This window comes from Chaetura pelagica, unplaced genomic scaffold (genome assembly GCF_000747805.2).
Source record: "Chaetura pelagica isolate M959 unplaced genomic scaffold, ChaPel_1.0 scaffold963, whole genome shotgun sequence".
NCBI classification, from domain to species: Eukaryota; Metazoa; Chordata; class Aves; order Apodiformes; family Apodidae; genus Chaetura; species Chaetura pelagica.
Window position 1 is genome coordinate 954789 of NW_009952705.1, and position 12231 is coordinate 967019.

Genomic DNA, 12231 nt, shown 5'->3' on the forward strand with positions numbered 1-12231 from the left:
CTCTGTAAATTGAGCATGATAGCATTAGTCAGTGGCTTCACTAGGTCAGGGAAAAACTATGACAGGAAAGAAAAAGAGTCACAAAAAGTAAGAGTCAGCAAAGAGAGATAGAGAAGAGGGGACTAAGAAGAGGAGGACTAAAATGCTCTGATGGAAACAAGGGCAGAACAGGAAGCAGTGGCATGAAGAGCACCATTGTAGAGGAGATGCAAGTGGTTGATTTGCCAGGAGCTCCCCAAGTTTTCTGGTGTCTGCTGTGGAAGAGCAAGGAGAGGAAAGCACTTTGCATGACCTGCTTCAGCAGAGGCTGATCCTGAGTGCTGACACACTTGCTCATAAATGCTTAGTATCAGACGTATTCCCTACAATAGTTAGACCTGGAATAGCTCCCAGATGAAGAACTTCAGATATGTTTTTTAATCTTAACAAATCCTGTTCCCTGAGAACAAGATCTTGTGACAAACCAATCAGAGTATGAGACTGCTGGTGCAGATTTCTTGTGTTGTATCTGAAATCTGACAAGAAATTCTCACGCTCCAAGACTGCAATTTATAAGTTATACAGACACTTTGCAAATGTGTATTTTGACCAAAAACTTTTGTTCTCAAAGACTGAATTAAATGCATGTTTGGGGGGGGGGGGAAAAAAAGTTTAAAAGGTGAACTATTAAAAGTGTTTATCAGATCAAAAGTAGCAAGAGTTGAATAAATTCATAAACCATGCTAAAGAAATTGGGGACTTCAGAGACTTGAAACAACTTTGAAAAGGTTAGAATTCTTGTTTTTATAGCCCAAGTTGAATTTTAATGTATAATTTAATTGACTTTTTCCCGTATTAGTAGGGTAATTAAGGATTTCTGGTGAAATCTTTAATATAAAATCACTCAGATACTTTAATTTTAACATTCAGTTCAGGAAAAAAAACCTTGTTTTCTAAAGACATGTCAGATTTGAGTGATGGTTTTATCAGCAATGACTGAGATTATAAACAATCTGCTTCTTGAACTCTCTGTCCTCTTGAAAGGAGAGGCTCAAGTGTGTCAGCTCCGTTAATCCCGGAACAGAAGTAATAAAAGAGTTTGCCCGGCACAGACATGTCAGGGAATGTCTTCCAGAGAAGTCCTGTTGAAACATGACAAACCAAGGAGCTTGTGCACCTCCAGCACAACATGAGCATAAGCAAAGGACAAAACTGCCTGTCAAGAGCTGGATAAGAAACCTCAGAGTTAAGATAGTGAGAAGAGAATAGAGCCACAAACTTGAAATAGGTGGTGGGTTTTTTTACTTTAGCAAGTGATTGGCTTAAGCTTCCTTGTATAGACTGCAAGGAGAAAATTTTGTAGACTGAAGTTCATGTTCCAGCTGCAGAAATCTCTCCTGGTACAGACATTGCACCGATATAGTTTTTCAGCAAAGCAAGCTTTGTTTTATGTAGTCTGTTGTAAAATGCTGCAATGCATGTACATCCTGATACAGAAACCTTCACAGACAGTAAGAAAACAACAAAATCTATGTAAGAAATAAAGGCAGGGATAAGCCTTGGGGCTGCAAGTGCTGCACTCTGCATTTTTAAGCTTGTGAACATGGGGGACACAGTCTAATGATCTAAGATTGATGGTTACAGAACATGGAAAGGGTCAGAGAATCCCCAGGACTGTGGTTTTCTGAAGTATCTTCATATACTGTATTAACTCCTTGATTTATTTTTATTTTCCCCAAAAAGCTGTAAAGTGTATTTCACCAGCAAACTTCCAAAGAAGTTACAGAGACTGAGTGAAAGACTCAATGAAAAATCCCCAAATTTTCCTGTTAAAGTTTATGGTGTTTTCTAGGAGTAATTTTGTGGGATTTTTTTTCAATATAATTTGATCTTGCATATTGTGGGATCACTCAGAGTTAAACAGACCCCAGCAGCACACACCTCAGGATATTTACATTAGAGGGGCCTTAAAGACATTTTTATCTTTAGCAGAGTTTGTCTAAACTTGTTTCCTGCGATACCAAGTATGGGAGATACACAGATCTGGCAAACTCCACAGAACCATTAATCTGCCCAACAGCAAAACTGAACTGCTGTGGCAAAGGTCCAGGTTCAGTTTGAAACATGTTTCCACAACTATGAAACACCTCGTCTTTGCTAATTAGCTGAAGAGTGAGTGGACATTCTCAGGACCAGGCTCTTTAGCTGCCTATCTCAGCCAGATTTTTGGTATGTCCCCCAAGTACACATCTTTCCAGCACACAGACTGTGCCTTTCCCTCAGGCTGCGTTCAAGTCTCACCTGGAAATTTCAGAAAATCCTTCCATTTATTCCAGCAATCGGGTATGAGCCTCATCAGTTAATCTGAGATCACCCACCCTGAATTCTAAGGTCATTTTCTGTTGACAGGTACTGTCAAAAGCTCTGATAAAACACCACTCTCCTTATTATTGTCATTGTTAGCAAACATGGCATTTTTCTTTATTTTAAAATAATTTTGGTGGTTCTGAACTAGTGGCCAGAGAAAGTTCCTCCCATCTTCCCTTTGCCCCTGGCTTGTCTTCCTCCTCTCAGCCCTCAGGTCCCCTAAACCACCATGCCCCTCAGTGCCTATTTATTGTCACACCATGATGCCCCTATTTCTTCAACTGCAACTTGTGACTGTCACCTGAAGAAAGGGACCTTGTTGTGCAAAGGGAACTGAACTCTTTCTTTGAATTCCGCACTATTGCCACACTCTGCACCCCAGAAGGGTAAATAAGCAGCTAATACTTCCTTCAAAATCTCTTAAATCTAGTTTACCATAATTTTGCAGTATTGAATATGAACTTAGTTAGCAAATCATCAGATTTTATGTATACTGATGTTTCTGACTCATAGTTTAAATGAAGCATTAAGATGACTCTTCTAAGGGCTTCTCAAATCTTAATTTCAAGAATAACTTCATTCCATAGTGTATGTTGGCTTCACACACATTAATTGCTATCTAAACTGTTTCATGTTAAACCAACCTTGTTTACATTTTCCAAAAGTAACTGTGTGCTGGTTAGTGCCGGGATAGAACTTAGTTTTCCTGTATTTCTTTTAATTGAATTATTTCCATCTTGTATTACTTTTCTTGACTATTTCACAAGCATTAGTAAATGAACTCTTACTTGTACACTGCTGGATGTCAGTTACTCCTCATTCAGTTCTATAATTATATACTTTTTGTACTAAAAATTCAGACTTCAAAACCTAAATATTAGTTCCAAGCAAAGAACAGGAAGAAGAACATGTCAAAATCAATTCCAAATTTTTAATGGGAAAAACTGTTAATGGAAAAGAAGAAATAGTGGTGAGATAAATAGATGACTGTACATTTTTCAATTAAAGGATAATTTTACTTACACTTCACTTTTAGAAAAGATTTATGTTCTTAAAATAACCACGGTGATGGTTGTAAATGGGTAAGTGGGTGTGGTTGAACCCACTTTGTTTTTCCATTCTTAAATGTCAGAGAAGTAAACCCCAAGTTTCAGAACTATAGCCCAAAGAAAAAACACTCATCTGAATCATCCCTTTTGTTTAATTGAAAAAGAATACCCAAGCCCTGGCCCCTGAGATGTACAGCCAGCTCTCTTTGTGAGGAATGTCATCACAATTGGCCTCACCTCTAGGGAGGAGAATTTTTGGAGGGAGGGCTGCAGGATGGGTTTGTCTCCCAACACCCTATCTTGAGGATATAAAAGAAGCACCAGGGCACTGAAGACACATACTATCCTCTTCTGCACCAAGCTGAATAACTGACCTTAGCACCTTCTTGTGCTGCAGCTATGGCAACTTCCTTCGTGCACAGCTCTTCTTCTACCTATGGTGGTGGCTTAGGGGGTGCTGGAAGCAGCAGCACTCGCCTCTCCTCTGTCCGAACAGGAGGCACCTACCGAGCCCCAAGCATCCATGGAGGATCTGGTGGCAGGGGTGTCTCTGTCTCTTCAGCTAGGTATGTCTCCTCTGTAGGAGGTGGATATGGTGGTGGCTTGTGTTCTGGCTTTGGCAGTGGTTTTGGAGGAGGCTACAGTGGCTTTGGTGGTGGTGCAGCCTGTGGCTTTGGTGGAGGAGCTGGCTTTGGTGGAGGAGCTGGCTTTGGTGGAGGTTTTGAAGTCTGTGGTGGTGATGGCCTGCTCTCTGGCAATGAAAAGATAACCATGCAGAACCTGAACGACCGTCTGGCTGCGTACCTGGACAAGGTACGAGCTCTAGAAGAGGCAAATTCAGATTTAGAAGTTAAAATCCGAGACTGGTATCAGAAGCAAGCTCCCAGCAGCCCCGCCCGGGACTACAGTAATTACTACAAAATAATTGAAGACCTCCGAGACAAGGTATGACACTCACAGACAGAGAAGTGATAAGGATGCACTAGAATTTTGGAACTGCAAATTCAATTTATTTAAAATTAGAAAAAAAAAATAAATAATAAGATAAACATTGAAATCCTCAAACACAAATATATTGTGCTTAGCAGCATTCTAGCAGAATAGTTTTTCTTCCATTTAAAAAGCAAATGTGTTATCCTGAAAATGTGATTGAGCTACCAAAACATGGCAAAATGTGTTTAGAATTCTCAATATATCTATTCAGAACTTAAATAGTAAAGAATGTGATAGGTAGGCCTCAAAGGCTGAAAAAATAATTCTCCAGGCTACAGATAAGATCAGGTGTTGTACACATGTATTTTGTAGGGATGTTTCTGATTTGTTTGACATGAGGGTATCTCAGCTATGAACTCAGGACCATGGTATTTCACTATTATTCACAGGAACCTTTTTCTGTTTCTTAATTGTCAGATTCTTGCAGCTACTATTGACAATTCCAGAGTAATTTTGGAGATTGACAATGCCAGGCTGGCTGCAGATGACTTCAGACTGAAGTAAGTTTACCTGGAGCACATTTGTCTTCTCTCTCCTTGTCTCTCTCACATCAGTTTTCTGAAGTTTAGTATTCCCTTTTTTCAGAAAATAATGTTTTTCAGTCCTGAAGGACATACTTGGAAATTATGGATAGGTCTTTTTCCCTGATAACTTTTGATGAAAAAAACCCTGGCAAACTGAATCAATGTGATGAAGGATCAGTTTGGAGTATAAATCTGACTGAACACAGTATCCAGATCACTGATCTGCTGACATAATACATTGTAATTGATGTCTTAATGTTTTAGTGATGCTCCTATTTTTTAACTAGTCTAAATCACAGCAGAAAACAGGAAGAGGCTGGGATTTTCACTTAGAAGGAACATTGGCTTGAACAGATCACTGTTTGGCTGCAGTTTTCTCTCTCAGTTCTGCCTTTTAGACAAGAAAGATAAAAAGTAATTTGGAGCTTATCCAGCTCATGGCCTCAGCAGTGCATCAGACACTGCTGAAAAGATGACAAAGACACTTGGGCAACTGATTCCTCTTGCAGTGATGCACCTGCAGCTTTATCATTTCTTCTCTAGTGTCCTAGGCAGAACTGGGCAATCTGTGCAGTCCACACCAAGTTTGTGAGGACACTGGCAATGGACTGTCCTGTGTGACAACTCTTGTATTTATGCTAATCATTTCTATTGATGCTAATAATTATTAGGTTCTGCACAGTGAAATACAATCAGATGGCAACACGTGCTTTCATATGTCACAGTAGGATGTTGGGAAAAAAAGTGCGTTACTGCCTTTATACTTCTTTTCAATATATGTTTTCATTTAAGACCCCACTGTTCCTCCTACATCCAATATAAAATTTCATAGTTTTATAGCTCTACAGGATACAAACTTCTGTACATCCCAATGATTGTTTCTTTTTTAAACTGCAGGTATGAGAACGAGTTGTTCCTGCGCCAGAGTGTGGAGTCCGACATCAACGGCCTGCGCAGGGTCCTGGACGAGCTGACCCTGTCCAGAGCTGACCTGGAGATGCAGATTGAAACACTGAAGGAGGAGCTGGCTTATCTAAAGAAGAACCATGAGGAGGTGAGAGTCTGTAACAGTGCAGAGAGGAAATTACTTTCCTTTGGAATGTATGCCTCTTGGGTGGGGAGGAGGAAATGCAAATAAAAAAAAACAAAAGTAAAACATTACAGTTTAGTAATATCAGAAGAATCCAAAGTGTGTCCTGAGAAGCATTTGTCTGATTCTAACCTGTTCAGACATCTTAGCTGCAGTTTGACATTTCATAAGCACATGACAGGTGACTGGGATAGTTAAGCTGAGCAAAAGAAACATATATATGAGGTACATACAAATGTGTGAGTATACAGAGAGTAGAAAAGCATGTGCAACGATAAAATTTGATAGAAGTTTTTATGCATGTTCCACCTATGGTACTTGATGACTTAAGTAATGCACAACACTGCAGGCATTGCTGATGGCAACAAGTGTGTGAGAACTGACAGCCTAATCTTTTTTGCGTCCTCTGCCTTCTGCCCATGCAGGAAATGAAGGAGTATTCCAATCAGCTGAGTGGAACAGTCAACGTGGAAATGGATGCCGCTCCTGGTGTCGACCTGACCAGAATTCTTGCTGAGATGAGGGAACAGTATGAGGCTCTGGCTGAAAAGAACCGTAAAGATGCCGAGGCCTGGTTCTTCACTCAGGTACAGTTATATCAGTGAAGAGCAAACTGCTGCATCACCTCATTGTTAGTGCTCCAGCAGATGGGTTGGGCCCTCCCTTTCTCAAAATAATTGACATTTTCTGTAGAATATGTATGTGATTTTACAGTTGTTTTTTTTCTTTTAGACTGAAGAACTGAACCGTGAAGTCGCCTCTCACACAGAACTGATCCAGACCAGCAAATCAGAGATCACAGAACTGAGACGCACGGTCCAGGGCCTGGAGATCGAGCTCCAGTCGCAGCTCAGCATGGTACAGACCTGTCCAAGATCAGCACAGCTCCCTGCCAACACATTTCCCCCCTCCCTCCCTCCCTGTCTTGCCTCTTCGTAGCCTCCTCCTCTGTGGGGAAAATCTGCACACCAACCCATTCTGCTGTTATTCTGCTTTAGAAAGCTGGGCTGGAAGCCAACCTGCGAGATACAGAGGCACGGTACTGCGCACAGCTGGCCCAGATTCAGGCCCTCATCACCAGCGTGGAGGAGCAGCTGAGTGAACTCCGGTGCGACATGGAGCGTCAGAACCAGGAGTACAAAATGCTCATGGACATCAAGAGTCGCCTGGAGCAGGAGATCGCCACGTACCGCCAGTTGCTGGAGGGCCCGGACGCTCAGTACGTTACTACATAAAAATCCTATGATGATTAGATAAGGCTAATGACATGACACATTGTAAAGTAGTAATTGGTGCTTGCTAAGCTGACTCCAAGTTACTAAATCCAACTCACTGCATCTGCAGCCCTTGGAGCACTGACAAAACAGATGCTTGTTTGCAGATGCAAAGTCCCAGGTATTGCTAGAATTCAAGCTAAATGTCCAGACCAACTGTGGTGGAGATTTGAAAACCTAATGCAACCACTTTGAATACAATGATTTTTAGAAGTCACCAGGTACCATCTGTATGTCTTACATGATCCTCTTGTTGCACTGGAATAACAGCCTTCAATCTAAAAACACCTACAAAAACCTGCTCTCAGTATTTCTTTAGCTCTTGGTTTTCTACAGTAGTGCACAGAGGTGAAAGTACTCACCATCATATACCAGTACTCCCAACTAGCCAAGAACTTGGTACAGACCATGGCTTGCTTTAGTAAAATCTACCTTTTAGTGCCTACTTCTTGTATCTGATGTACAGACAAAAGTACTTTTGATTTCTGAGGAGGAATCAGCTCCTTATATTGTTTCTAGATTATGACATTTTGAGGAGAAGTATATAGAGATATATCAGGACCAGGAACTGGTCTGACTGCTGTTCATGTTTCCTTCCCAGTACCTAGGAGTGGCCTTCAAAGCAGAAAGCATTTGAACAGTAACACTGTTGAACACCCCACTGAGCAACAGCCCACTGCCAGCAGTGGGAGACCAGGGCATCCACAGGCAGTGGCTCCTAAGGGGACCAATGGTTCCTGGGGACAGGGTCAGCAAAGGTCATTAATCAAACTTTTCTTCTTTTCTACAGCTTGTCAGGACTGACCCCTAAGGATGGTAAGAAAAAAATTTATTTAAAGATTAATTGACAAAATAGGAGTAAATAAACTTCTTTTGCTTCAGATTTCCTCATACTAACAGATTGCATTCCTCTGCTATGATCACATTCATTATCAATTAGAGACAAAAATATAATACTTTATCTTATATTATGTGCACTTCTGAAACCAGTAGCTTGCCAAAATGATTGCATGAACTCCTCATGGATTCTAGAATTCAGAAATCTCCCAAAGATTGCTAAGTTCCTCTTTTGATTCATACAACATACAAGATACATTCAAATGTGCACTCTACTCTTAAGATCTTGGGAGGAAACAAACTAAAAAACCCCATTGCACAGCTCTTCCGTGTGTTTTTTTCCTAATTGATTTGGTTTTCCTTCTAAAGCAGGATCCCTGAGCAGGAGAGTTGTCATAGAAGAAGATGGAAAACCTGCTCGTGACAGGAGATTCTGATAAGGAACCAAACCCCTGCTGCAGATGTTACCCCACAAACCCAGCACAGCCTGTGCTAACAAACACCCTTTACTTCGCCAGACCACAAGAATGTAATCCAGGAATGTGCAACAGCTTGATGTCTTTCCTTAGATTCGCTCTCCCTTTTTCCACAATCATTTAGCTCTGTGGGTCAGAGATGATGAGCTTGTTTTCTGTCAGTAGCTAAATAGTTTCTGTACCAAAGAACATACACAATAAAGTTTCTGTTCTGCTTTTGCAAATCTATCCAGTATAATGTGGGTTTTTTTAAGTCAGTATGGAATTGCCATGCACCTCCCTGAACACTGCTTCCTGGGACCCAAAGCAAGAGGTGCTCAATGGGTAACAACAATCACAACTTTAATAATAACAATAATAATAAGAGATGAACGGACAGATATAAAGTGCCATCAGATTCTCCCATGAATCTGAAGCTATTGTCAGTAAAAAATTGAAAAGATAATGCAAAAAATCCTTAAGCTCTTTGTTCTGAATTTAAAGTGCACAACATGACTACAATTCATGAACAAATAAAATGCCATCTATGGAAAAAAAATCATACCATTCTACATACATATATATTTATGTTCCTACACTTTCTTCAGCAAAAAGGCACATGCCCCTTAGCTCTTGAGGGAGCACTAGGCAAGGCCCAGGTGAAATGAACCACTCAAGCAGAGTTCACTGTGACTGTTTGTCTCCATACCTGGGCAGAAGCCCACCAGCCTGTGCCATCACTGCAGCTGCTGTATTAGCAACACTGCCTTTTGTCAGCAGTTAGTCTGCAAATCTACAGCAGTGGAACTGGGGGGAGACTCTTTGAAGACTTAAGAGGTCAGTACATCTCAACTTCAGAAGCACATGAAACATTTTTAAAACGCTGCATTTTGTTAGCCTCATTGCTGAGTACTGAAATCCAGGTAATTGTATCTACAAAAATTATATGATTGCTAGAATTATCTAGTTTATTATTCTCCCACCCTCCTTAGTGCACTATTTTCCTCTCTTCTATTTTCTGATATTGAAAAAAAAAAATAATTAATCTGCCCTCCTAGGACCAGCCCCAGAGCTCAGCCAGGAAGGAGGCTGCAGGACCATTCATATCCCACTGCTAAGATATACATCCTGCTGGAGTTCTCACTGGAACGAACTGAGAAGAGGTTCTCGCAAACTTCAGCAAAGCAACATCATAGTCTAGCAGAAAAGAAAAAGCAAATAGTACGACTGTGTTTTTTTTCCTCATCTAGTCAGGTGACTATTGTATACATCACTTAAAGAGAAAGAGAGAAAATTCCACAGCCACAGGCAGCTACCAGCTGTATGTCAGAGGAGTTTAACCAACACATGATGATCACAGTATATTTACCTGTATGCTGTAGGTGTCCAAGTATTCTGCCTATACTTAAACTGCAGCCCACAAATTCAGGTCAGTTTGTTTTTCACCTTCCAGTTGGGTAAAACGAACTATTCCCAAGTAAAACCCCAGTTCTCAGGCCAGACTGAGCACCCACTGTCTGATGGTGCCATCTGCTGCCCAGGGCTCATTTGCTCACTCGGATCCTTGCTTTCACTCTGTGCCTTGAATTCTGTAGTTGACTGAAAACAAGTCCCGAAGTGCCAGCCTGACAAGAGAGAGCCGTGCGTGGTTTTGAAGCAAGTCTTCTGGTCTTTTCCATGGCCCCTCACCACGTGTCAATGAAAAGTGCCTTGCGCTGCCTCACAAACTGGCAGCCTCACAGCGAGCCAGGCTGGGAATCTCACCAGGAATTTCACACAAAACAGAGATTAATTTTGTTCCACATAATGTAACATACATCTGTGTGTATTTATATTTCAATGTAACATTTCATAGAATATTAGCTTGCTGAACTGCCAGGCTAGAAAATTCAATCTCAAATTAATCTTTGGTGAGATGAACTGAGCAGCAGGATCTTGCTGCTTCTATTACAATTTGGGATTTGTTTTTTACAAGTTAGGCCTTCGGTTTTTTGTCTGGTGCTTCAAGCTCTCCTCATGCTCAAGCAGCAGGGCTGATACCAAACTGTAACTATCTACTAGTAGCTCTTATCACAATATATTGTGATAGCCATACTTATTGGAAAACCGCATCTTGAATGATTAATTTTCCAAAATAATTAAAAATGTTACCATTTCTATATAATGAAGGGTGTAAAGAATAAGAAGGAGTATGTACTCGATGGAAATCTAACTGGTAAGAAGAAAATCATCGGGTGCTGAGCAGAGCTGGCAAGAGCCACGAGGGGGAGCTCAAAACCTGCCCTCTGCAGCAAATGGTGCCGAGGAGGCAGCTCCGGAAAGGATGAGGTGCAGCAATTCCTTGTTGCTTACAAATTTCAAATGGAACAAGCAGAGAAAAATGATTCCTTCAGTTTTCTTCCAGGACAATGTAATTCTGCTTTGTGCATCCCCTCCAGCCCCACCATTCAGAATGAGTGGCAGTGCCAAATAACATCTTGTTAGAAAGCTGAGCCCTCAACTGCTGCAAGGAAAAGCAACTGCCCCATTTCTGGCAGCCCAGGCCCACCCGCCTCTCCACCACTTCCCAAATCTTCTTCCTAATCAGGGTCTAGAACTACTCAGAAAGACAAGGCAAACCCAATAACTCAATGTTGTCATGGGAACACTTCACAATTTATGGCCTATTTATCAGTGTGAGGAATAAGAAAATCTTTCCCAAAGCCAGACTTGCCCGTCCTGGTTTTGATAGAAGTTTGACAGGTTACTGAAACTTTTGAGAGACTATTTCTGCATGATAGCCAGCTCAGTTAGGGCTAGTAGCTTTAAATAACCACTCGAGTTTTTCAAGTGCTGTTACAAATTAATTTTCTAAATATTTTCTATAGCTAAACATAGAAATATCTTAATAGTATTAATACTAGTAACAGCAAGAAATTCTTGCATTAATTTCTATTTCAACAAGACTTGAAACATGACTGCACCTCAAATAATGAAAAAATCATAAGAAAAGCTTGTTAAGTACCTAATTTTCATGTATTTCAACTGTCAATGGGCAGCTGAATAGCTGGCCCTTAGTCACTTTGGACTGGAGTTTTAGTTCAATGACCGAGGCTGGATAATTTCATTAAAGCTTCATGTCTCACACAGGCTGAAGCTGTTTGGTGCGTTAATAACAGCTTGATAGGACATGCCACGTTTCAGGACATACAGACTGCTGTGATTCTAAAGCCTGAGAATTACAACAGAAAGTGTCTCCAGAAACCCATCCCTTCCCCAAGTCTTCATTTATTCTGCAGTGGACGATATTCTCCCCCTCATAAGGAGGAAAGCATAACATATTAACTACAGGGTTATACAAAAGTCTGAGGCAGAGCTTATCCTGTTCCACACCTACTGATTTTAGCCACACCTCACTATTATAATATGAAAAGAAAGGGAAAAAAAATAAAGAAAAGAAAAAACCAAAACCAACCAAAAGGAAAGCGACCCGGTATGCAGCTGTGAGCCCAAACAACAACAGTGTGTGCAGACTCATAAATGCTTCAGAATTGACCAAGAGGAAGCACGATTCTTGATGACACAATCTTGTTGCTGTAGTCATTCATCGAAGGGAAACTCCCACAGGAGAAGGCATAAAGCTGCTTAGGGAAGGCTAAGAAGCTGCTCAGTGCTAGTCAAACA

At 41.0% G+C, this 12231-nt stretch overlaps 1 protein-coding gene across 1 annotated transcript; it reads left to right on the forward strand.

The window, feature by feature from the left end:
- Positions 1–3884: 3884 nt before the first annotated feature.
- On the forward strand, positions 3885–7237 carry LOC104385719 (keratin, type I cytoskeletal 15-like). Its single transcript, XM_009994210.1, has 7 exons — positions 3885–4047; positions 4123–4340; positions 4806–4888; positions 5810–5966; positions 6428–6589; positions 6735–6860; positions 7001–7237. Exons 2-7 carry the CDS (start codon positions 4167–4169, stop codon positions 7235–7237), a joined length of 939 nt encoding a protein of 312 aa, XP_009992512.1. The 5' UTR covers positions 3885–4047; positions 4123–4166.
- The last annotated feature ends 4994 nt before the right edge of the window (positions 7238–12231 follow it).

Excerpts from the sequence above, each read along its gene's own strand:
- LOC104385719 (XM_009994210.1), top strand. The coding sequence starts at position 4,167 with ATGCAGAACCTGAACGACCGTCTGGCTGCGTACCTGGACAAGGTACGA. Across the intron at positions 5,967-6,427 it reads TAAAGAAGAACCATGAGGAG|GAAATGAAGGAGTATTCCAA; the intron begins GTGAGAGTCTGT and ends CTGCCCATGCAG. Across the intron at positions 6,590-6,734 it reads AGGCCTGGTTCTTCACTCAG|ACTGAAGAACTGAACCGTGA; the intron begins GTACAGTTATAT and ends TTTTTCTTTTAG.